This window comes from Sinohyriopsis cumingii, chromosome 3 (genome assembly GCF_028554795.1).
Source record: "Sinohyriopsis cumingii isolate HCF-2022 chromosome 3, ASM2855479v2, whole genome shotgun sequence".
Classification (NCBI taxonomy): domain Eukaryota; kingdom Metazoa; phylum Mollusca; class Bivalvia; order Unionida; family Unionidae; genus Sinohyriopsis; species Sinohyriopsis cumingii.
Window position 1 is genome coordinate 148,280,134 of NC_142963.1, and position 26,765 is coordinate 148,306,898.

At 35.8% G+C, this 26,765-nt stretch overlaps 1 protein-coding gene across 1 annotated transcript in view; it reads right to left on the reverse strand.

The window, feature by feature from the left end:
- LOC149804113 (phospholipid-transporting ATPase ABCA3-like) overlaps positions 1-26,765 on the reverse strand; it is a 64,839-nt gene that overhangs the window by 11,171 nt on the left and 26,903 nt on the right. Inside the window, exons 11-19 of the mRNA XM_089954077.1 lie at positions 24,721-24,931; positions 23,693-23,942; positions 22,096-22,307; positions 14,009-15,043; positions 11,621-11,806; positions 9,096-9,403; positions 7,326-7,523; positions 2,055-2,242; positions 429-599 (exon numbers count right to left, since the gene is read on the reverse strand). Coding sequence (XP_089810203.1) covers positions 429-599; positions 2,055-2,242; positions 7,326-7,523; positions 9,096-9,403; positions 11,621-11,806; positions 14,009-15,043; positions 22,096-22,307; positions 23,693-23,942; positions 24,721-24,931 — 2,759 coding nt within the window. The remainder of the gene's footprint in view (positions 1-428; positions 600-2,054; positions 2,243-7,325; positions 7,524-9,095; positions 9,404-11,620; positions 11,807-14,008; positions 15,044-22,095; positions 22,308-23,692; positions 23,943-24,720; positions 24,932-26,765) is intronic.

Below are 26,765 nucleotides of genomic sequence, written 5' to 3' on the forward strand. Positions count from 1 at the left end.
TGGAAACTAACAAAGACAATAGTTTCAAAATCGCCAACATGACAATAATGTTTGATGGACACAATATTTATCTTCTTCAAACTAGTTTTCAAGATCCTCGTCAAAGGTGTTTAAATGGAGTAGCGATAACAAACACCTTTGCTTATGGATGCCTGGGACAGGATGGCAAATGTAGAATCATTGTCTATGCCCTTACAGTCTTCAATGAGTATCACTATATTCAAAGACATAGTTTAAAGAAGTCATTCTACCTGGCCTTAGTACCAGAATTTGATATTTTAATATCATGCATACTCCTCTGTCCCTGCAGTGTATCCCAATGAAATTTCATTCCCATTTAATGAAAACAGCGTCAATAAAATTAGTATTGTCCCTATCTCCAACTACAGTTGACTATTTTCTGCCAAATTATTCCATTTAAATCATACCTGTGAGAGGTGAGAATAATGGTGCGTCCGCTAGCCCGGATTTGACATAGGACATTCCAGATCTGTCTCCTGGCACTTGGATCTACTCCGGTAGTGGGTTCATCCAGGAATATAAAGTGTGGGTCTCCAATCAGGGCAATAGCAATACTCAATTTCCTCTTGTTTCCACCGCTGGAAAAAAAATTTGTGTCGTAACTGGAACTTATCCCAATAATGCTGTATACGAATAAACATGTAACCTTTTTATTTTCAATAGAAGGTAATATACCTTTCTTTTATATTACTTCTGTTTCAGTGAGCACTATTATCATGTGCAAACATCAGCTAACTTCATATTACATCTTGTGAGACACTAAAATATATATCATTGCTATTACTCTTAAAAGTTATTAACTAGTTCGAGATCAGAAGCAATGCTTTTTGAAGTCTGATTTTACTAATTACATAAAATGCATAAACATTTTCGGTTCGGTACCAGACGTTTTAATGCTAGGACCAGTGCGGAAGTATCCGTCATTTTCTTAAAGTCAAAATGTCAAACCACAATTGTGATTCATGGAAGAATGTGTCAGCTGTAAAGTGAGCAAGCCCAGAAAACACTAAATTTCAGAACTCTCGGTTGTTGGAGTTTGACTTTGTGAATGGAGCATTTCTTAATTTCTACACCATAGAAAAACCATATCTACATTAGTCCTTACATAGGATGTGACTCCCATTTACATAGCGACACCACCATGTGCCAGAGTAGATGCAGAAAGGGCGTTTTTGAATATTTAGATATTATCAACGAGATCTTCATTGAAATCTAAACAACAATATTATCCATTATCTAAAGAGTGCAATGATGAATACAAAATGACACTTGCATGATCCCCACACCTTCCAATGAACTGTTGAGAACAATAAAGTCTGTAACTAAAAGTTAATACAGTATTCCACAGACCATTGGATCTTTACAACAGAAGCTTCCTTTTTGTGGTTGTTAGTTTAGGTTTAACACCATTTTCAGCACACACTGGCTATACATCTTAGTTATTATAACTGGTGAAGGACGAACCCAGGTAAATCCCATTATGAACCACCGACCCACTGGAAGCTACTGGCAGCTTTCTCATATGTGCACAATGGCTAAGCCCGAGTTTCGAAAACACGTGGACAGAGCTGATAATGAACTGATCGATAAGGGGGGGGGGGGCTATTGACCACTTGGCTTTTTGGGGTACAAGAAGCAGTGTGTAGTTTGTTATTAATATTTGTATGGTCGTTATCATGTGAGTGCATGTACATATATTTGTGAATACTAGTATTTATTAGCCATTTTATATCAATAGGTAACAATTATTCTTAATTGTATTAGACTGCTTAATTACACTGACACCTCATCTCACTCCAACTTCCACCATCTCCTTCACCCACTTGGGACCACAACACACATTGTTTGAGCATCAGAACCCACCAACAGCATGTCTGGTTGCATCACATTTATGAATGGTATCTAAGGCAACACAATATGTAACATAACTTAACAATACCGAAAGAGCTACGTACAGTTCATAAACTTGTTTTAACTTGAAGTATAATTGTTTAATTTACGTAGCTTTTTATTCCTGGCACAGTTGTATTTACCTATAAAAGGCAGTCTGCTTGTCTGCATGTTCTCTAAGCATCATGACATCAATCAATTCCGTCACAACATCGCTGATTTGACCCTCGGAGACTCCTCTTAGGCGGCCAAACATCGTAAGAGTCTCGCGGCCAGTCATCTGATCTATCAGACCGTCAAACTGGGGACAGTAGCCGAGTTTCTTGTGAACCTGGAATGTGTCAATACAATGAACTTTGATTTCCTTTATGGTTGCAAGTAACAGTTTATCGGATAATGTCCATGGAAAGATTTCTCATAAACCGTCTCAAATGTTTGACAAAATACCTAATATTACCAACTTTTGGATCAGAGAATAACATAGTTTGCCACATGATGTGACGTCTATGACATGTCATCCTCCAACTTTATAGTTTCTGATTAACACTGGCAGACCCAGCATTTCAAGGGAACTTTCCAATGTTCTATTGCGACAAAGATGTTGTTTATGGTAGCGTCATTTCATAGATGATCATATGATGTCATTGATATGATGTTTCATAAAACAATATCATATTTTTCACTAGTATATTGGATACCATCAGCTTATGTTATCGCAGATAATGTCATGACATCGTGCAAAAGCAAATAGTAGAATTTTCAAGATACGTGAATCAATTAAAATTATTATCACACGATTTTGAAAGTCGATGAATAGAATTACATTTTTCTTCCTGTGAACAGCATAATTCAATTTACTATTCACATTAAACAATTTGAATATAATTTTGGTCAATGTTTCCAAAACGTCTGTTTATTAACCTAGTTTCTTAAATTGGACAGGTGAACATTAAGCGGATGTGTTGCAATGTGATACTATCTCACAGCCAACTAAAGTCTATCAAAGGGACTGAAGTACTAATGCCTGAAACAAATGTCCAGAACCTCATGATAAGCTTAGCTTTCTTTCTAACTGAAGAGTGCTGACAATCTCTTATATATTCCTGAGCTCTTGATTTACAAATTAGCTGTTTCGACAGCCACTAGATAGAATACTTTTGGTGAACATCCCATGCACATATGAACATTAATTCAAGAGAATTTCAGGTATTACCAAGAAGAGATAAAATCCATTTGATAAGTCTCAACAGGAATGTTATATGTGTGAAATAATGCCTGTTTACATGTGTGAAAATCTTTTTCATAATTAAAACATTCATGCTTATATATATGAATTATATTGTACATGAGTACAACTATTAATATATTTCACATATAAAATGTTTCACTAATAGGAAACTATTTTCATGCATTTTAGAAATTTCATAAGCTTTTTAGACGTCTTCCATAAGTAAATTAAATACACTGCTTGTACATATTTGAATAACTACTGAAATAAGGTCAAATCAATTTTTGGACATGTGTCAAAAAGAACTTAACTGCCACATATATTTCCTTACAAGTTCAGATGAACTGTACGCTATATATATCCTGATTTGCCATTCTCTAATGCACCAATATATTTTGGTCAATCCAGGTTCTTGGAGGAACCAGCAGAACAAAAACACGGACCAAAATCTGTTGCTGTGTTATGCGATGGCAGATTAGGGTTTATGTTGTTTTCAACTTAACTTATAAGCTAGTATATTCGGTATGTTTATTTTCCCCTTTTAACTGGTAAAGACACAATTAAAACCTTGCCAGCCATGGGATCTAAAGCGCTTGCCTTTATAGACCACTGTCCCCATGGGTTCTAGTCTCATAATTGGCCCATATCGGTATGTGAGAAAGATGCCAGTAGCTTCCCGCTGGTTGTTGGTTCTCACTGATTTTTTCGGGGGGCCTTTGTCCACCATGTATACTGGCAGCCATGTACAGGCCGTTTATCGTTGGGAAATGGCATTAACCCAAACATGATATAGTCAGCAAAATCTCACAACATTGACTAATCCTATATTTGGTGTCTTTAACCAATCAGGATGAATGTCAAAGTTGAATTAGTATTGCTGGTGTTCACAACACGTGGGGATAACGTAAACTACACTAATATATGATACGTTTCTCTCTCTCTCTCTCTCTCTCTCTCTCTCTCTCTGATGAGTAAGTATGACAAACAAATTAAACTTTCAAGCCCATCTTGGAACTAATATGCTCATTCCTACGGTAAAAGGATTCATCACTGTAGCTTAGCAGAATATTGTGCCACTTATTTTGCTGTAAATATTGGGTCCAAAGAAGAGATGTCTTCATTCTGATGCATCAAAGACAGAAGATAAAAGAAGAGGGCGGTGTGTACCGGCCAAAACGTGGCGCTCATATCATCCTGCAGTAAAGAATGATTAAGATAGGCCTATAAAGTAGCAAAAGCACACTCTCTCTCTCTCTCTCTCTCTCTCTCTCTCTCTCTCTCTCTCTTATAATTAATCGTTATGAAATATTCAAACATCCTTGTCATTATACTTATTTTTTGTACATCATGTGACAAAGACATCGTCATATCAAATGGCCAAATTTTATGTGCAAAATGAAGATGTGTGATGTGGTTTGTGGTGGAGATATAAATACGTAGCAAAACTAAGTTTAGTTTTTGTAATACCTACCGGTCACTATTGACTTTCTTATTCTGGTACCCCCCCCCCAAAAAAAAAAATCCTCATTATCCCATTAGATAGAAAGATCCAGAAAATCTAGAACATAAAGAACACAGACCCAACAATAATCTCATGTCATTTGCCCATGAGAGATATATTCCATTTTGTGGGGCCTAGATCAAATTTATTACTACATCAGAATGGGCTGAGTTTTTATAATGTTGCAATAGTGATGAGTAAGTATGACAAAAATATTAACCTTTCACCCCATCTTGGAACAACTAAACTAATATGCTCATTCATACGGTAAAAGGGTTCATCGCTGTAGCTTGGTAGAAGATCGTGCCACCTTTTTTGCTGTAAACATTGGGTAAAAAGAAGAGATGTCGTCATTCTGATGCATCAGACAGAAGATAAAAGAAGAAGACGGTGTGTAGCCGCCAAAATGTGGCGCTCATATCATCCTCCGGTAAAGAATAATTAGGATAGTCCCATCAAGTAACAAAAGCACACGTACATAACATTCGATTCCATGAACTAAAGAGTCCTCTTAGTGAAGGACTGATAAGCCTTCTTGATAGTGAACATAATCCAGCTGATAATCTTGGATGCCAAGATATCAGAATATCAGTCGAACCCTTAATATGTAAGAAGTGACACTTCCGAACCCTTCTCCTTTCTAAAGCAGGTTGTTTTGACAGTCCCCAACAAAGGCATGAGATATTTCATCTTGGCACTGGGGAGGCATGAAAGTAGAGGATTGGAATGTGGTTCGGGTTTGTGCATTGCGAATCCGTCCAGAAAATGGTCCCAACTGGATCCCCAGCTCAAGTGAAAAAGAAATGCAAGTTTATATGGGATTCTTGATTGATACCCATTTGCTGGAAGAAAATACTGGAGAGCGCAGGTACCGTCGTTTTTTAGGAACCTGGTCTGCGAGCCGATGAAGACATGGCTTGAAGTACTGCCAAAAGAAATAGGACTTTGTCTATCTTGTCTAGTGGAATAAAGATCTCAGTAAAAGTTGGGAAGAAAGTTCATCCCCAGGAAAATGAAATCCTGAGAAGTGCTAAGATATGATTTCTCAAGGTTAGGACTCAGTCCAGGTCTGTTCACTATGAAATATCAGCGGAACAGCGGAACAGATCTTGCACGAAGGACTCCATGCAGCCACTGTGCATCAATTGGAAGATGACTGGAGCACTAAGTTGTGCAGCAGCCACTTGCATAGCTTTAGTTAAACTTTCTTCAAGAGAAATCCAAGTGAACCAATGAGTTCAAAACTGTGCTCAAAATTTAACAAGACCTCCCAATTCAGAATGTATTTACCGTATGGAGGAAACGTAGTATGTGACTTTAGGCATTCTGAAGACTGAAGGAGACTGCCCACTTCCCAGGCAGTAAAGCATTGCAGAGTATAAAGCCAGGGACTGATCGTTTATCAATTTCTCTACTGTGCTCTTCTGCACATGGTGTGCAATGCTCCGCTTTAATGAACCAGTTTCGAATGGTGAAAGAGAATGGGGGCTCATTAAATATGCTTCCTGAAACGACGTCGGTAAGCTTCCCTTAGTATATAAAGAGCCCACATATCTTCCATTTTGACTGACCATATCTTCGAAAGGAGGGATAGCTAAGCATATGTGGGGATTATGGGAAGAAGGATGAATGATAGTAGTGGGAGTGATGAATCTGCAGAATTTCACATGAAACTCTTCGGGCTGCGATGTCTTACTGAAAATGGGTGAGAAGAAAACATGAGTTGGTGCTCATTATGGGACATTTAAAGCTCCATCGTGTTACAAACCTAAACGTCCCGAGGGGTGGTCAGGATGAGCACGCTTACTGGCAGGTTTCGAAGGGTTTGAAAATGATAGCATTCCTCCTATAATGTTTTAATTCATAAACGTTACTGATTATAAATAATGCAATCTACTGATGTGAAGAAGAAATCATATAACAAATTATCACGTTAAACATGGCATGCAAAAATGATGCCGACTGGTTAATTCTTTTGTAGATATTCATTCAATTGCTTTATAATTAAAGTGGGAATGATTGTTTATGTTAATGCATTCCAGGTACATGGTTATGTATACTGATGTGTTACATAAACCTTCCAACAACAAAAACAACAACAACAACAAGTGCTTGGAAAATATATGTAAGTGGTTCAAAAGCTGTCATCATGATATGCAGCTAAAATATTTTTTAACATGGAAACTGTTAACTTGATTTGCCAATTGATCTGAAATAAATTATCTTTCCTATGACTGATGTTTTTTTTTCAGGTAATCCTGCACAACATATTTTACCACTCTCCTTCTCAGAGTTCAAACGTCGGATAGTTCTTATGACCTATATTTTGACAGTATTTGATTATTAATTAACTATATTTGATTATTAAGTAAAAATGTAAACTGAACATTTGCAAAAATATGTCACAAATTTTCAATGCGTCGACACCTGATTATGATATCTGCATTCAATATAACTCTGTGATATGAAGTTTCTTGGACATACTTATAGCTACAATCAAACAACAGAGACCATGAACTGAAGTATTTCAATGAACGGTAGACCTAGGTCTATACTTTTTTAAAACCTATAATTGCAACTGACCAGCAGCAATCCTAATTTGGTGGTATAACATGTCACATCAGACCTGGCTTGGAACTGTTTGAGATAGATTACACATTATATACGTACATTTTATACCCATACCTCTCTAATGTTGTCATTGATGGAGCAGCCCTGCAGATAGGCCTCTCCAACTGTTGACCTCTCCTCTCCAGTCAAAATTTTAAAGGTTGTAGTTTTTCCTGCTCCATTTTGCCCAAGCAAACCAAAACATTCATCTGCTGGGATACCCACACTGATGTTATTCACAGCTCGGAAATTGCCATAGTTCTTCGTCAAATTCTAAATTTGATAGACAAGGTATGTTAAAAAGCATTTACGTTACATAGACAAATATTTTACCTTTTTACCTTTGATTATTTAGATGGCATGTTTCATAATATCACGACAGCATTTTAGCAAACATTTCTTCACGTGAAAACACGGTTGGACGGCATTAAGTTACCATATTTATTATTCACATTTAAGATATCCCTATCGGAAACGAACCAACACAAAATGAAATATATATTCAACCCCTGTGCAGAAAGTCCGATTGTAATCTTAAAGCAATGATTAAGAAACTGAAAATACTGTTAGCGACACAGATCAGATTTAGTATATATGACAAATTGGCATAAAAATATGCATTGATACAATTTGTTGATTCCATACGTTCTATAAATAAACCCTGGACACATACATTGGACAGAGAAAAATCTTCTAGAACCAATGGTATAATCAAAGGTTTAAGGACCCCTATTTGCCATCAGATCAAACCAGTTTTAAGAGAGCAAAACAAAATATGGGTCTTATATTATTCACACTTTTGTCGTAACTTAACAAATGACAATTTCACTAGGCAGCGGTATATATTATTATAAGAACACAACATGTCAGTTTTACTTTACTCTGCTATAATTTGTATATATTATGAAGTGAAAATTATGAAAGTTATGATAAGCTCTGACAAACCAGTCGACATAACACTCACACTAGCCTTCGATAGCACCAGTCAGAGCGACAACATTAACATCAACACCTGAAAAGGTGAACTAGCCAATGATTCACCAATCGCTATGACAGACAAGAGATCACAAAAATGGGTCTTTTTATATTGTACATAGCTTAAATACTTTAACTAAAATTAGCTTACAGCAGATTTTACAAGATTACATCACCACTCTTAAAATCAATTTCTCACAGAATAGCAACTTTAACGGCTTAAAAGGTCGAAGTAAAACTTAAACTATACAGACCCAGAACAGCCATTGCATAATGCTCTGGCCTGTTAGGTAAAGCTAGATCTAGGTATATGATGTTTGCAGTTGTAATCGAGCATATACGGTAAAATATTTATCAAACGATTTTTCTCCGTTGTGACTTACTGAACCGAGGTAGAGATCTTTAACATATTTTATTAAAAAAACTCCATGTTTCAGAAAATCAGTCATGATTGTGCGTATATTACACATATTTGAACCTTACTAAAATATTGTCGAAGTGGATCCAATTCAATTTCTTTGCATTTTGCATCGGTGGAAATGGGAAAGGACAGAATAAAACTCTCATACCTTTGGTATTAAATATCGTATTCCTGTTATTTCAAAGTGTCTCACTTACGTTTGTGTAGTTCCTAGCGATGTGCACGTACTGCACTGTTTTCCATGTATGTATCACAGGTATGTAGTTAATATGTATAACCTCATCTGGTGAGTGTATTGAGTCAGTGCATGAATTGCACCCACAACCATGGTCACTGTTTAACACTCGGTTTTGTTTAGCATCTGCAATGCTGCTGGATGATTAAAAGACTTTGCAGGTAGTTCACATTATTCCTTACGTAAATAGATGCACATTGAATGGATATCTTACCTTTATTATCAACGAGTCTGTCTGCAGTAGTGATGAAAGAGTTGTCTTGTTGATTCTTTCCTTCTCTGCATCGACATCATTATCTGTGGCTCCATAATTCTTGAGGACCTGAAGACCAGCTATTGCTGGAATAGAGTTCCTGACACTGCAAATAATTCTGACGACCAGTCCAGATTCAATGAGGAATACCAGTGAAAAATAAAAGAATCCTTGAAGGAACATGAAGAGCAGGAACCTGCCAATTCCTGGTGATTCCCAAGCCAGGTAGCTGTCCTGATACTTGAAACAAGCGACACCAGTACACGAGTCTGTAAATGGAAACGAAGTCATGATGAGTACAAAATACTCAAACTGTACTTTTTAAACATTAGTTGTCTGCTGGGAAAATCCATTGAAAATGCCTTTAAATTAAGTGAAGAAATATTACATGACTTAAATACCAACAGAACAATGATTCACGTTTTAAATCATTTGGTTTATATAATTATGCATTATTACATTAGTACAGCTAAAATGGATAAAATAATTTTCGATTATGCAATGTTAACGTTTGCAATTTGCATGACGTTGCATATTTAATCTGATATCGATATGAAATAACGTTAGTCTGAAGAAACTAATCCTGTTTTTTTTTTCTGGATTTATATACTCAGTAACGTGTAACGTAATGGGATTTGGTATTTTGTTTGCATTGTCCCTTGTATCATTCAGTAACATCAGAAAACAAGGTAGACAGTCATGTAATAACAGATAATTAGGGATGGAAACGCAAACAAAGTCGTACATTGTCGTACTGTTGCTCCTTCACATCGTTCTGTCTACAGTATACTTGGGTAAACACATATCTTATCCATCACAGGTAAAGTAATCACGGTCATGATGATTACAAAATACTCAAACTGTACGTTTTAAACATCAGTTGTCTGTTTGGAAAATCCATTGAAAATGCCTTTAAATTAAGTGAGGAAATTGTACATGACTTAAATACCAACAGAATAATGAGTCAAGTTTTAAAACATTTGGTTTATATAATTATGAATTATTACATTACATTACATGGCGGGCGGATAAAATAATTTTCGATTACGCAATGATAACGCTGAAAATTTAATATGAAATAACGTTAATCTGAAGAAACCAATCCTGTTTTTTCTGGATTTATATACTCAGTAAAGTGTAACGTGATGGGATTTGGTATTTTGTTTGCATTGTCCCTTGTATCATTCAGTAACAGAAGAAATAAAGCAGACAGTCAGGTACTAACATATACTTAAGGATGGAAACGCAAACAAAGGCGTACATTGTCGTACGGTTGCTTCTTCACATCGTTCTTTCTACAGTGTACTTGGGTAAACAAATATCTTATCCATCACAGGTAAAGTAATCATGGAAAAAACATATCCTTATATACAAGCAACCGAACATATATCAGTTTTCATTGTTCAATGAGATTTAAAGTTTTGCTGACATAATAAGATTTATTTACTGATACATTTAGGGAATGAGAATTGTTTATCTGAAACGCAAAGGGACACTATATAATGAAGCTACATGCACCATGCTTATTCGTTCAGTTATACACAGCGTTAGTAATAGTCAGAGCGAGTAATTTAGGATTTACATGATGTTGGATATAGCAGAGCAGATGTAGTTTGATTTAAATATATTGCTTCGTGGAGTTAGTGAATATATTCAAGGATCTGAATATCTAACTTATTTTTCGGATGATGTGAAACTTTCGAGGACTTCGGTGATATTCTTCATTTACAAGATTAGATTTAACTAAAAGCATTTGGATTAACAAGTTTTTTAATTCATGGAAATACATAAGCACTATAGAAGCTTCTTTCGGAATACCGCAGAACAGTTCCCGGAAAACTGAGACATTGATAGTGCATAAACAGGATTATTAAGATTATTATGAGAACATTCAATGAATGTATACAACGTAAGCTGTTTTTTAATACTTACAATCTGATTGTTTTAATTTCATTTGAACCAATTTACATTTTGGAAACTTGACTCCTTGTTGGGTTCACCATATCCTGTTACATACGTTTAAACCCATAGAAGCATTATATATATATATATATATATATATATATATATATATATATATATATATATATATATATATATATATATATATCAGAATTGTTGAAAAGCAATGTGACCAGATCTTGCAGTTGTTATCCTTGGCATTTAATTTTAAATAATAACAATACACAATCTAGATGTAAAATATCTTTTCTTTTAAGGGGAAGATTCATTTTTCGTGGGATATTTACTGTGAATGCTTTTTAGTGGTCAGGTGATTCAATGTAACTATTTTACCTGTGACACGTATGATACTTCAGATTTACTACAGCCATGTACACGGATGCACAAAAAAGCCAATGCGAGACAACCACAAGTTGTTGCATTTCTTGTTAATATTCACTTCCCCAAATACCATTGTATAATAATAGTGAGAGATAGCCATTAAAAACTAGTGGCAGACTAGAAGCAAAGAAAAATCAAAATACCTTGACACGCTGATTCATACAATTTCTGAGCACAGTATTCTCTGTAACCATAGTTGACATGTATGTTTTTGATGGCCTCTCCTACGTTATAGAGTGGAATAACGATTAGACAACACCACTCTACAATATCATTGACATCAGTATTGATGACTTTAAGAATATATGTTGGCACCAAAGCAGCAACACCTGTAAAAATTAAAAATAATCTAAATTATTTCTCAGTGATTGCAACTCTTAGGAATAAGAAAAACGAAGCTACAGTGAGTTGGAAGCTATACAATTATAGTATCTGGAACAAAATATACTAATAGACTGTATTGGCCCTCATATATCAAATGCAGAATACTATAAACTGCAAGGATCCAGATCTGCCATGAAGATATAGTACTGTCTGATGAGACTGCTATATGTATCAAGCCAATTCTCAATAATAAACCCGCCCAAACTCGTTATTTACAAAAATTATACACGCAATTACTAAGGATACTTTTGTATGAAAACAAGCATATCTCATATGTTTTGACAAATACTTGAGACTACTAAGAGATGCCACCATGAATTAGTTGGAGAGACTGAGTTCCAAAATGACTTCTACATTCAATTAGAGGACCCAATAAATGTGTCCTAATTATTGAGAATATCATGGACACGTTTGTTATACTGATTCTAGTCACGCATTCTGACTGAATAAACTTTTAAACATTACATTATCAACTTATGGCATTATCTTGAGCACACATGCATGATTTTAAAAGTAATATTTATTAATGTATTGTAATTATATATTTATCAATTTATTGTAATGATAAAGTACAAATTTACTGCTATTGTGCTGCTAACTTTCCTTCCATGCTCCTATATATTCAAGTTCTTAAAGTGTAGCTTTAAAATGGACACAAACCAGGAAGGTCCCCCTGATCGCAGACGTTGCAGAATGAACACAATCATTGTTAGGGTCATTGACTAATTGTGGGACACCATAGTGGGGTGGGAGGCGGTAATCTGGCGATATCTACTGGTATGTATTTCATAATTGGCATATTAATATCAGTAATACAAACCAGTCTATATGTAGACCATGCAGAATGTGACCGCTTAAAATGAACCTTTCGTAACATCCTATGATGACAAATGAGTTAGATCAGTCTACGATGTAGCAAGAGTTCAACTTTACTTTCATGAATGAAATATCCCTTTCATGAGGATGAGCCACTATAGTACAAGTCACATGGGTCATGTATGCACATGTACTCAGTTTAAATTAAATATAAATTCTTCTTTTAAAATTTAACACTAAATTTCTTTAACGAAAGTCTATTCAATCCTGATTATTAAATACTCTGCACCTTAACTGTCATTAAGAAACTTCCAGACGAAAATTATCTATCACTGTGGACTTTTACATCGATGGTCATGAACTAAACTTGGGTCAATAGAAGAGCGCATCGAATTGAATCATCACCATGGAGGGTTGTACGAAGTTGTTTATCAATATGCGTAGCTTACATTGTGACAATCTGGATTGTAATGGATCATACCTTTAGGTTCATTTCGTCCAAAAATGTCTGCAAAAACTAACCCGAAAACATCTAAAAGTATTTGACTTAATGATATAAATTGTGCCAGTAATGGTCAAACCTAACTGAAGGGGCAGAGGAACATTAAAATCATTGCTGACAAAACGGAGCAAGAAAGGCTTCAAAACTCTACAAGAGCGCTTCTACTATAATGTAACATGCAATTGGATGAGGGTTTAAATACTCTACCAGAACTGAACCTCGAATTGTCATAACAGAAGCTGTCCTGAAAAGGGAAAAGTAAATTTTCCGCAGTAGCATGATTGAATACAATTTAATCAAACAATTTATTTTATCCATAATGACAAATATCCTTCTGTGCATGACACTATGACAATGGGAGACCGACTGAATCTGTATTTTGTGTAGTTCTCGATTTCTATAATTTTCTATTATTAAATTTATTTATAGTAATCAGGGTACTTTCCATCCGGAAAATACCAAGTACAATTGCGACAGGTAATGCATTATTGATTCTAAAGAATGTAAGATTAACTAATATATATGTCCTTACCTTTAGTTGTTTGCTTGGTATATTCCAGAAGGGAAAATTGATGAAGGGAGGTCATGGGAGATTCCACCTAGCACGTTTGAAGTTTCTGAATATAGGAAATTTTAATAAGTAAACAACACTAGGCCTGCAAATGTAATGTATATAGTTTTATATATCATGAATTCTGGCAAGTTTTAGAAATTGGCATGATTCAGGAGATCAAGAACCTTCAATGGATGATTGATTTTACTGTGCATAATCGCTTTAATTCTGTGCCAATCTGTTCACTAATGTTCCCAGACTTAAATATATTTTTACCTAGAAGAACGTTGATCATGCTAACAACTACCATTCCAGTCGCAGCAGTTTTAAATGCAAAGTTGAACATGTAGACAAATGGTAATTGACTCCATCCAAAGAGGACCAGTACCAAGAACACGATTCCTAGGTTGTTGTTGGTAATATAAGCCGTAGTCTGGAATGCTGAAAATACAATCAAAATGGCAATCACTGGCATCAGATAGTTGACAAAATCCCAGATGAAATTTCCAAACCAGAATGGCAGGTAACCAACTCCACTAACAACCTGGAGATGCTTTGATCCATTAGCTCTCTCTTTGATTAAAGAGATGATGAAGGTAGACAAAGTGAAGCCCAATCCCAATATAAGGAAAAGTGCAACTAAAAAGCCAGTCAAGTCCACAACTGACATGCTCTGATTTTGATTATTATTCTCCTGTGAAATTCTCTTAGGAAATGGGTGATTGATTGTTGAGATAGAGTGCTTTTCATCTGTGTAGTATTTCAGGAGACTGTCCATGGTCATAGCCAAAGCAACTGCTACTGCATGTAGTGGCTGTCCGTTGTATAGGACTTGCGAACTAGTCTTTGTCATTCCATCCACCGCAGAAGACTGGGATAAAAAATTTGCACCAATGATGTATTTCTGATTAAATCTTCCAATCCCTATTCTATTGATTTCTGACAGGAAAAAGTTGTCAATGTTTTGAAACTCAGTTCGGTCCCAGTATGCAGCGTCCTGCCCTTGTAGATTGTTCTCGTACTCCGTTATTAAAGATTTGTCAAAAGTACTGCCATTGTTTCCATCTCCATAAGTAACCACGGTTCTTCCAAAAGGACTGAGGTCAAGTTTCAGAGGGGGTTCATCTCTAGATGTTGGCAAGGACTTTTCAATTGAAAGAGCCAGGGCAGTGAACAGGACAGGCAACAGAAGATGAACAAATATGAGAATTTTATTCCTCAAGGTGTGAACCATCTTCTTCATTACCATTGCTCTAAGTTGCTGAAGAAACAGCCAAACTCCTGTCTCCTTTACAAGATCCTTGTTGAAATCTGCAAAAGATGAAGCCGACGCAGTGATTTCAATGAAAGAATATGCACTATGTATATTTGTCTATCCACTATACCTGGTGTGGATACCATTAATGATGCTTGCCATCAATAATTATTATGCTGAGAGAAGATAAACTAGAGCTAACGCATGAATACATTCCAGTCGTACGAACCAAAAAACAAACTTTTGCTTTAATACTTACCCTTTACATTAGGAAATTGCTCTCTGCTACACTGGAATCCAGCACTCCATGAAAGACAAAAACATTCATAACATAATATGGTAAACGGGAAGTGACTCTCTTCGACTAACTCCCGTGATTGACATGGCGTACACCAGATATTGTCAGTATAACATAGCAGGATTCTCACATTTGCAGGGATATTGCTAATAATATGATTGGTTAAATATTTTCAGAGAACTAAATAAAATTCATTTTTTCTGCCAAATATCTTACACATCTACATTGAGCAATCTGTTGACCTAGTGGTTATAGTGCCCGCATCAGATGCGGGAGGTGGCACGTTCGAACCCCGGCCGAGTAGTACCAAAGACTTATAAAAATGCTATTAACAGCTTTCAGCTAGGCGCTCATTATTAAGAGGTTATGACTGGTCGGCCTAGTGTCAGGTTAATGTTGTTGGGTGAAACATCTACGTGTCTGCGGCTTGATATCCCAATGCTAGACATCACTATAAACTGCAACACTGCAGACATCATAGTGATATGACTGAAAAAATGTTAAAGCCATGTTATGAATCCAAATCACACACATATAAACGTCCACATAAAGGTTTTAAAAATAGGTAATGGTGATGGTGCTTTAGCATCCAGCCTTTGCTTACTTCATCCTGCAGAAACATGATGGCTCTTAAACTGAAAAGATGAATGAATCCTAATAAGAGGTCGGCACAGCCAAAGAGTATGCATTGATATATATGAGAAGGCGATCCCTCTGTGATCCCACACCTGGATATAGCTTTACATTCAAACATTTACCAGGAAAATATAGCAAAATTTGCAAATTCGTGACAGGGACTACGGCTGTCCTGTCATGAAATGGCCATGATAACTGCCTGGGCAGATAACATTGGTATCACAAAATTCGCTAGACCATGTCACACAAATAAACTGTCGAAAATAGACTTGGCGTGTCATTAAAATGACCACACAATGTCGTGAATTGAGACATTACATTTTAAGTCCAAATTTTTGTAAATTGCTCGTTTTGAAATTAGCATGCGTTATACCTGATCCTGTGAAAATTCAGTGTATGCCAAAGTAATAACCAATTTTATTATAATTGCTGATAATGTCCAAGTACCACTTAGAGTGCATACTCTGTTCTGTTCTCCGCATTTCTCAACTAAACAATCGAAGAGACTGAGCAGACAATTAGTAAATTATCCATTAATGGACACTTCTTTTTAGAAACAAAGCTAGGTCAGGTGATTAGCCACCGACACAGTAAGTTTGTTTGTGGTCGAGATGACAATCTAATCATCTAATTGACCCGCGATTGGGCGCTACCGTGTCAGACATGTCATCTGGATATGGCGACTGTAAAGGCATCCATGCCATACGAAACTCCTTCACCGTTGGAACATCCTGACCAACAAAATATACATTCAGGAGAAGGTCGAACCAGACTGATATGAGTTAAACCTGCACACCTATCTAAACACAGTGATGATAAAGATGACATCTCCCGACTTGTCCACATTTACTTTTGAATTCTAAACTGCAAATGAAGTGAATATGGTTTTCCTGATACTGTGCACCAGAATCAAACTAAGCGAATGCTTATTTAGTGTATTGTCCAGCTATGTTACAGTCTGAGTTCAACACTGGTTTAGTCCAACATTTTTCGGAAATCCCAAGGGCTGAAAATGAGATCGAATAGAAGGGCTGAGAATTTTTACACTGACCTGTGGTAGCCAAAGGGAAGGTACTTGCATGAAACTATGTGAATAGGTACATGAAAATACATGTCATATATTTCGAGACTGAGTAGAGTAACAAACATGTCTTTGATATATCTGGGTTTTCCGTTGGGTTTTGTAGCCAGAAACGTTCTGTAACATAATGCCTGCTAGTGTGGTGTTTGGATTACCATCAGTCTGCTTCTGTAAAAGGTCTGCCTTCGTGGGGTCACGCATGATCTCCTTCATGACGGTGGAGGGGGTTCCATAAACAATATCTGGAACCCCTCCAAAACGACATGGATGGTCCAATCATTTGTCATATCTAGGTTCATTCATTCAAATGTGGCGGAGCATAAGGAGTCTGGCACCCTAATGGAAGTTCAGCATCAGGGGGAAGGGACAGCAAGTTATTGACCTATGCAAGCCTTGTTATCTCCTTCTCCCTCTTACCAGCCAAGCTGCAAACGTTAGAGGTATTTAGCAACCTTTAACTCACCTAAACGTCGCTGTTGTTGCTCAGAATTACCCCTGCAATATGTCTGTTGCTGATCATTTCTTCCCTGCTATACTTCATGATAGAGTCGCAGGGACAGCCAAAGGAGCAATTACTGGAATGGTAGATTTGGTTAAATAAATAGTTTCGTCCAACTTGTATGCTGATATTATATATAGAAAAGATTTATGTGGTGTACATAATATATGCAATAGATAGTTCATAAACGATGTCATCAGCCAACATATTTGTGGTATGCTGTCAGGTATACCATTGAGTTTGTATGGTGTTTGGAAGTTGAAATAAATTCATTGAATCTCAAGACACTGTTACAAAACATACATATATAAACAGAATGAAAATCAGGCTTTCTGTTAGTATCCACATTTGTAATTTATAAGTTGATTCGGCTTCAGTGTGCCTTGTTCAAAAGGGTCATTTTTGGTGGTCCCGTATAGGAGAAACTGCTAGGCTGCCCATCGTCCAGGTAAAATGGGCAGAATATTGTCTGCTAGTGACCTTATTGGGAAGCACCTGTTCCAATATAGCTTGAGTGGAATCGCTTGGGATGGCTTCGACTGGATCCGAACGTATTGTCAAAGTAGGTAAATGTGCATTACCTCGACGACCTTAGAAGTGTTTAATAAAGCAAACTTTGACAGGTCCAATACATTTACACCTATCTGGTGAGGGCTTGAGTGTTACTATCTAAACCAAATATACAATAATGATAGGAAAAGACAAAATGTATAAATATTAATAAATTCACCAGAAGCAATGAAAATGATGTATCATGTTTTTCAAACATTTGACTTTCTATACCACTGAAAATGAATGTTGCAACGTCAATATTTTATATAAACTGCAATGAAGTTTTGGAAAGCACGTTTCACAGTTGCAAATGATAGTTTAAGCTGGTTACATCTGGGATACAGGTGGCCACATAACGGAACAAGGCAAGTTAATTTGCATGAATTGCTAAACTTCGTCTATATGATATGTAACTAGAGAGACTCTTTTTCTTCTGCTAAGAGAGCTGACGTTTTAGGTAGCGGAGAGCATGTTACTAATGTTAATATGACTGTGTAACGTATTTAACGTATATATGCCATGTAGTCTAGAGTTAATCAAGCATTAATACACTAAACATTTGTGCAGTGACTATCCTGCAACTACTTCATTATATGTAACATTTTAAAACATATTAATGAGTTTGGGCGAAAGTAGAAATAAGTAAAGGTCACAAATTTATATTTTGGCTTTCCTAAAGTGCCTACAGTTTCAATGTTGTATCAATAAAAATAGTCTTCTGAGTGGAAAATGAAAGAAGCAATGCGATTATGGTTACCAAGGAGTGTTGCTGCATTAATGGATTGAGTATATACAAGTCTCATGAATGGACTAACATTCTAAGGGTAAAAATAATTCGTTAGGATTCATTTTTTTCGAATAGCATTTGCAATTGAAATACACTCAGATATTCTTAAGGAAAATATTATTTAACTCATCCCAGATGCTGTCAGGTAAATTCCCATTAGCTAATATGAAGTTAGTTTAGTTCCTTAAATATTTTTTTTACAAAAACACTAAGCTATTGAACTGGTATGAGTTAAGGTATTCTTTAAATATATCTATGAACTGGTTTTGATAAAACTCTTTGGTTTATATTATGCAAATAAGTCATTGCAGATTAAAAGCACAAGACCTTTCACCATTAAATCAATGTCATGGTACCAATTATCAGAGTCTTAACCATCACTTTGTTTGCTTTGAAAAATGATGAAATATATATATATATATATATATATATATATATATATATATATATATATATATATATATATATATATATATATATATATATATACATATATATATATGTATGTATGTATGTATGTATTATGTACAATTAGCGCGTTCATAGTCAGAATGCAAACAGTAACCAGTGACTTGACCACAAAGGCATACATGTTTCATTTTCAAACTTATTCACAGTAGCAAAGACATGTCATTGGTCAAATCAGAACAATGCTCTTTAAAGGACCAATTGCATATTGTCAGTGCTAATAATCGTTGTAGAGGAGTAGTGACAACAAGATTATTGAGATGGCTGCCATCGTTTTCATTATGGAGGTCAGATAAACACGTTCATTCAATACCTGTTTTGGTGACAAGTTCATATAAATACAGCCATCCATTCAGGGGAAATATCCACAAGAACGTGTTTTAAAGATTGCTACCAATATCGAGATTTTAGTAATTAGATCAGCTACGTTATAATACAAGACTATGAGTAGTCGTATCAAGATTGTCATGGAAACACTGTAGTAACTATAAATATCATTTTCTTTCAAAACCAGCTACATGGCATAAATTGTTGTGAAGACCCCATATCAATATCGCCATTTGTGCAGGAAAAGTAATGCAAACCCCATGTCAATATTCCATCTGCGCATGAAAAGTAGTGCATACTCCATGTCAATATCACTTTCGGTGCAGAAGTAGTGCAAACCACATGTCGATTTCGCCATCTTTGCAACAATGTAGTGAAAACAATATATTAAAGATGGTCTTGATGACAGTTAGATCAGCACCATTTAATATTTGAATGAAAACCACATATCAACAAGACCATCTGTCCTGAAGTTGCACTACCAAAATTTGCAAGACCGATACAATACTGGCAACCAGAAAGAATTATTGAGGGACATCATTTTTATTTGGTACAAACAGGAACTCACAGTGCAATTGTATGCCAAGTTTTGCTACTTTTGTAAACGTAGTTTAGAATGAGTATTAATAAAAAATAACTGCTTATGGAAGCAAGTCACGAATCTATGGACAATGAACTCCGACCGTGGCATAAATTCAATTGGTTTTCGACCAATATAAATAATAACTACAGAAAATACATTACCAAAATTACTATGCTGATGATTTCTAAATAGCATAATATAGTTGCTTATAGATTGGGTCCATCTGCTAACAACATAGCCCCAGACCAGCTGTCGTATATTGCGTAGGCAGATCTGTGTCTGTACACTTTGGTAGAAGTAACCATTAGAAAAGTGGAACAAATGACAAAGACACTTATCTGCCATCGCATAATCCGCTTACAGGTAAGGGTATATGTTGCTTTGAAGTTGAACCGGACTCATAAGAGAATATAATTGTTATGATTTGCAGTATTACTTAAGTACACTGGTTATGTTGAAAAAGCACACTCTGCACTTCATATAGATGTATTTTTAAGGTAAAAGTCAATGTTATTAAATATCTAAAAACAGACTTCCAGCTTCCAAGTTACTACAAAAGAGTTCCGTATGTATAAAAACGTTTAAAAGTCTTAGTTTTATAATATAGTGTTGCACTTTAGGTTCAGTGGCTCGGTACTGCAATGTGGTGACATTTGATTTGAAGGGTAGTCAAATCCGAAATGACATATTCAATTAATATGACACACGCGGAACCTTTATTGGTCCGGTATTGACCATTTGAAATCTTATTTAAAGTGGCATAAATATAACAATTTGCATTGTGCAGTCACAATGTTTTATTTCACCTTTTCAGTCAATCGTTCGATCCCTGTTTCCAACATTGTATAACTGTATATGTACTTGCCTTTATAAGGTTAGACGTTTGCTCCAGAATCTTCAGTACCTCTACATCTAGTAACGGACTCACGCTAACACTTTATTCACTAACAGCAAATTGTCTCAATTGTTGTTCTCTCGATTTCTCGAGTAAAGGTGGAAATTAAATGTGCACAATGCTTTCATACTTTTATTCTAACCCATTGAATTGATCTTGGAAAAGCAGCGGTAGACACTTTTGCGATTATTTATAAAATGTGTAGTGATTTCAGGGCGTGTACAATAATGATACTCAACGCCTCCAATCAATGTGGCTTAAGGTAAAGCCATAACTCTTTATGTTGGTGTGTAGATGTGCACACATGATTCAGAATTTTGATCGAACTCCTCGGGACAGAGTGTGTATGTACTATTAAACGAGGTGGCAATAACTCAGAAGAACATGGGCATAATAAGACCTTATTGCAGTTTTCTAGTTAGACCTTGTACTGTTATTAGACCTTCATTATAGCTTAATAGAAGTTTGACATAGCCTCACATGGTGCCATTCATTCTGCAACCCATCATTCCAGTCCAAACCTCCAAATATACATTTAATGATTTAAAAATGTTAGTGAGGATTAAAGTTTGGCCCATTTTGTAATGTTGTTTGCAAATAAAATGATATGGAGGATATGATACTAGCTAAACAATAGTGTCTCTAAAATGTTACATTGACTGTATTCATGATAACTTAATGAAGCTAAAATATTCTTATTTACGTATGTTACATAAAATAAACTATATATCTTATGTTCCAAGTCGGCGGAAAGAGCGAGTTTGATATAATGTAGTAATGCAAATCCTATCACCCCATAAAAATGCCAATGCGGATTTGGATTTATTTCATATCTATATATAAAGTTGAACAAATTTTCAGCAGACGATGCCCTTAAAGGGATTGCCCAACCTACCTTGGTTCTATAATTACATTTCGTGAACCATCCTGATGTATTAGTTGTGTATACATATGACATAAAATAAATCAAGTTTAAACTTACTTATAGAGACTGATCCATGGATATCTCCAATAGAGACTCCAGTTGAGTCACCACTGCTATACATTTCCACAATTGAGTTAGAAATCGTTAATGAGTCGGATGAAGCGTCATTGATTATGTCCGTTTTCGGCATGTCGTTTTTAAAGGAGAACTGCAGGTCCTTCAGAGTTGGATTATGAAGTGCTTTCTTCTCATCAGCCTCTTTGCCTACTCTAGAGTGTACAAGTAAAGGATTAGTTCACGATCTTTGAAGCAATGTATTGTTGCTGATTTAGATGAAACACAGGCACATTTGTACTATATGAAAAATAATCAGATCTTGTAATTATCTACACACATTGAAATATTTTGTATATGTTTATAAAAACTTAAATGTTCCCAAAGCAACTGTCTACATCAGAACGTAAATCGTTTTCTCTTTTCTAAAAATGTATACATAATAAACCTGTGATAATGTAGAAGTTGTATATTTAAAACAAAAAAGGCCGTAGCCTTTGTTTCATCTTGTTTTTCTTTGTGCTTGTAATTTAAATCAGACTGAATTGGTGCAATGTCCTGTGTGATCATACTCATGGAGAAGTCCTAAAATGTGATAAAGAAAAGATAATCCAGTACTGTAATTCACTAAATTGATTCATGCACCATGGTTGAGGATAAGACAGGATTCAATCCAACAAATACATAGCTCACTTTTGAGATAATTTTGGTCTATAGAAAAAAGGCTAAGACTTCAATGATCTTACAACAACATATATATGACAATTGCTTATCGAAACACTTGGTTTCTGCTGCCGGTTTTCATCATGCAAACAGTCTAATTGATGATTCCTTGTCAAATGTATTATCTTTTCTACACTAGAAAACCATTTTCCATTTACCAGTTAATCGCTTCAGTGCTCAAGTATGTTTCTTCCTGTTCGTGTCACCATAGAAATTGCCATTTGAAACATATATACAAATAAACACAAGTATATAACATTGAAATCATAGTTTTGGATATTTTTGCTTCATATATATATATATATAGGCATGTATATATCCTATCACATCTCTGTAGAGTATACTTCCTATGGGATGTTGGAATGACAATGCTCTCTCTTTTTTAATATAAACATTGTGCGTACAAAAGTTCGTGGTCATGAAAATGCTATCAACCCCATTTCACCCCACCATACTCAAAAGATTATTATATCTATCCTAATAATTGCTAGTCATTTTAGCTCAGAATTTGTCTCTGAATCAAAGGGTTGCGGGTTTCACATCCACCCAGACCAGACGGTGTCAGATGCCGCTGTGAATCCTTGGGAAAGTCATTAGCCTTCACATTTCTTCTGCATGATATAGACTTTCACGTGTTAAAAGTATGTTACAAACACACATAAATAAAATCTCACAAGAAAATTGAACGGATGTACCCTTCCTATGTATGACTTTCAAAACTGGTTGCTATAATATCGTAATGTTAATGATTCAGACATTATTGGTGATGCTGCTGAAAACTGTATTACTGATGAAGCTGAAAACTGTATTACTGACGCTGCTGAATATGCACGCGTCTCTGCTAATACAAGCGAGAAAAAAAGAAAAGACAACTTACTTCAGGAAAACCTCCTCCATTGTTGTTGGAGAAATACCAAAACTGGTAACTCCAAGCTTCTCCATTGAAATCTCCACAGTCTCAAAGAGCTTTGCAAATTTGGGGCTTTCATCAAAAGGCAAAAGATAGGAAAGTTCTGCGTTGATCTGACGCTCAAGTGTTGCCATGGGGACGTGAGTCTGTATCAGCTGAGTCAAAGCCTCAACATCACAGCCTGCATGCTTTTCAATGATCATGTGGTATCCGGCACCTGTACAGATAGAGCAAAATACATGTAGGTAAACATAATTCAATACAATCTATAACATCAAACATTACGCATCAGAAACATCAGAATCACTATCAACTGAGAGGACAATATTGGCTATCATATGCACGCCCACTCTCGTATTTTCTCCATATCATGTATATTACATGAGTGAAGTACTGATATTTTAATTTATGGCAGATCAGAAGGTTTGTGTTCTTGTGCTAGTTGCAATAGAAATAACTTGCTAAAAAGGATGAGAATCAAGACATGAAATATTTTTATTTTTCCATCTATTTCTTGGTATTAATGTAACCATAAATTATTCAGTAGATTTTAGATTATCATATAAATATATTTGGAAAACTTGTACACCTATTGAGTTACTTACCTTATTCAGAATACCAAGTCCCCAGTCAAAGCTAAATATTTGCTTCTCAAATTAGAACTACGAGATGAAAATTAAAAGAGAACATGACCCGTGTCTAACTTCATAGTCATAGCCGAAATGACGATAACCTTCCACTTTTCTCCTTTCAATATATGCATGTACACTTTGGAAAGTTTAGAATAATTAAGGGTACCTTTAACATATTTTTCTTTGTTTTCCTAAGATGTAAAAATAATTCAAAACATTCCTAAAATAGTTTGATGTAAATACGAGAAACTAAATGTGTGGACCTGCAACTGCAGCTGTTTTCTTCAAATGGAAACATTCCACATTTGATGAAAAAGATTAGACAAAAACTGTATAATCATGTCAACATTTACAGTTACTAACCATATAGTTTTTTGAGGAACATGGATGTCCCACAACATCTGACAACTCCTTCAGCCATAATTGCAATCCTGTCACTCAGGATATCCGCTTCATCCATAGAATGCGTAGTAAAAATAATAGTTCTGCCCTGGCGGAACTGCTGTAATATGTCCCAGAGCTGTCGTCTGGCAGAGGGATCCATTCCCGAAGTAGGTTCATCTAGAATTATCGCCTGAAATGATATATCACAAAATATCCAACATAAATGAACAGTTCAGTGTCTACGGCATAAGTGAAAAACTTTATTTTTAATCCCACCAGAAGACTTTTCCATACGCAGCCAGCTTGAGTATTTGTTTCATGACTTTTTTCCGTGCAAGAAAGAAAACATTTGCATAACATATCAACTTTATTTGTCGAAAGTAATTATCACTCTAAGTGTCTGCAAGTCTGAGTAATGCATAAGTTTATACATACTTCCTGCTGTAAAGCACTATCTAAATTTAAATTCAAGACGAATCAACTATAGAAAGTAGGTAATAAGGACTATTCTTTTCTACAACATATATGCATCCAAAGATGGACCCAATACAACTTTTGAAGGCGATTTGAGAAAGGGTACTAAAATAAGAACTCCCCAAAAAATGTTAGGGATACTGAATAAAACCTGGAACTAAGGTCGCAATGGCTCATCGTTGATGAGCACTACATTTTACAACCATGTATACATACAGTGATGGCTTGGTGCAAAAGGCATATAAATTAGATCTCAAGTATGACTTTCTTTTACAATGTTCAATAAATACCAGAAAGTAGGTCACACTTCCTGTCACGGAACTGTGTACGAGTTGTATCAATATGTATATGTTGTCAAAAATGTACTCGGGTTTCGTTGCCGCGTACAGCGTCACCCGAGGATGGTATATTTTTTCGGTTCTAGTTATTTCGAAATGCTGAGCGAAACTCGGACCATGCTGCACGAGCAAATTGCATTCAGCGGGGAAACCTAAGTACCTAGCTGAGCATATTCTCTATAACCAAATCACATTACGCCGAGTCTTGTCAGGAAGCTTACCCCTTTACGGAAGCAAATCTCCAGCTGTAGAGCTGCCTTATGCCATGCCTTGTATATGGTTTGATGTGGAGTTAGCAGCTGTAGAGCTGCTTTATACATGCATGCCATGCCTTATACATCGTTTGATGTGGAGTCACATAACTCTTGGGGGGTTTCGTATGACGTATACGCTGTGTTATGGTGACGTTGGATCGGAAAAGTGGACTGGTTTTCTCGATGCGAGGGACCAGGGCTTCGCGACCATCGGTTCTGTGATGTGATGGCTCTCAACGGATCTTTCAACAGACTGAGAGGAGCGGACCATGCGTGGGTGCTTCTCTGGCCATTGACTAGAGCGCGTGGAACCGGAGTTAATCTTGGACGTCAAATGGGCGCCACGATGGTTATATATAGTGTTCCATATTATTTCCACTATTGCATTTCATAATTTCATTCATTCCTATTGCTATATCGTTATGTGAACGATCGATAGGTTCATAATTTCATTCATTCCTATTGCAATGTCGTTATGTGAACGATCGATAGGTTCATAATTTAATTCATTCCTATTGCTATATCGTTATATGAAAGATCGATAGGTTCGTAATTTCATTGATTTCTATCGTTATGTGAACGATCGATAGGTTCATAATTTCATTCCTTCCTATCGTTATGTGAACGATCGATAGGTTCGTAATTTTATTCATTCCTATCGTTATGTGAATGATCGATAGTTTCGTAATTTCATTCATTCCTATTGCTATATCATTATGTGAACGATCGATAGGATCGTAATTTACACTGCTTTTCAATATCGTTTTATGAACGATACATCCAAATTTACATTCTTTTCTAAATCGTTGTTTGAACGATACATTCAAATTTACCTGCATTTCTATATCGTTGTATGAACGATATATTCAAGACTCTTTATATTGGGGTGTAGATCATTTTTATTTTGTTGATCGGTGATAGAAATTCACGTTTGGTTTGAAATTCCGTTTGTTAAATT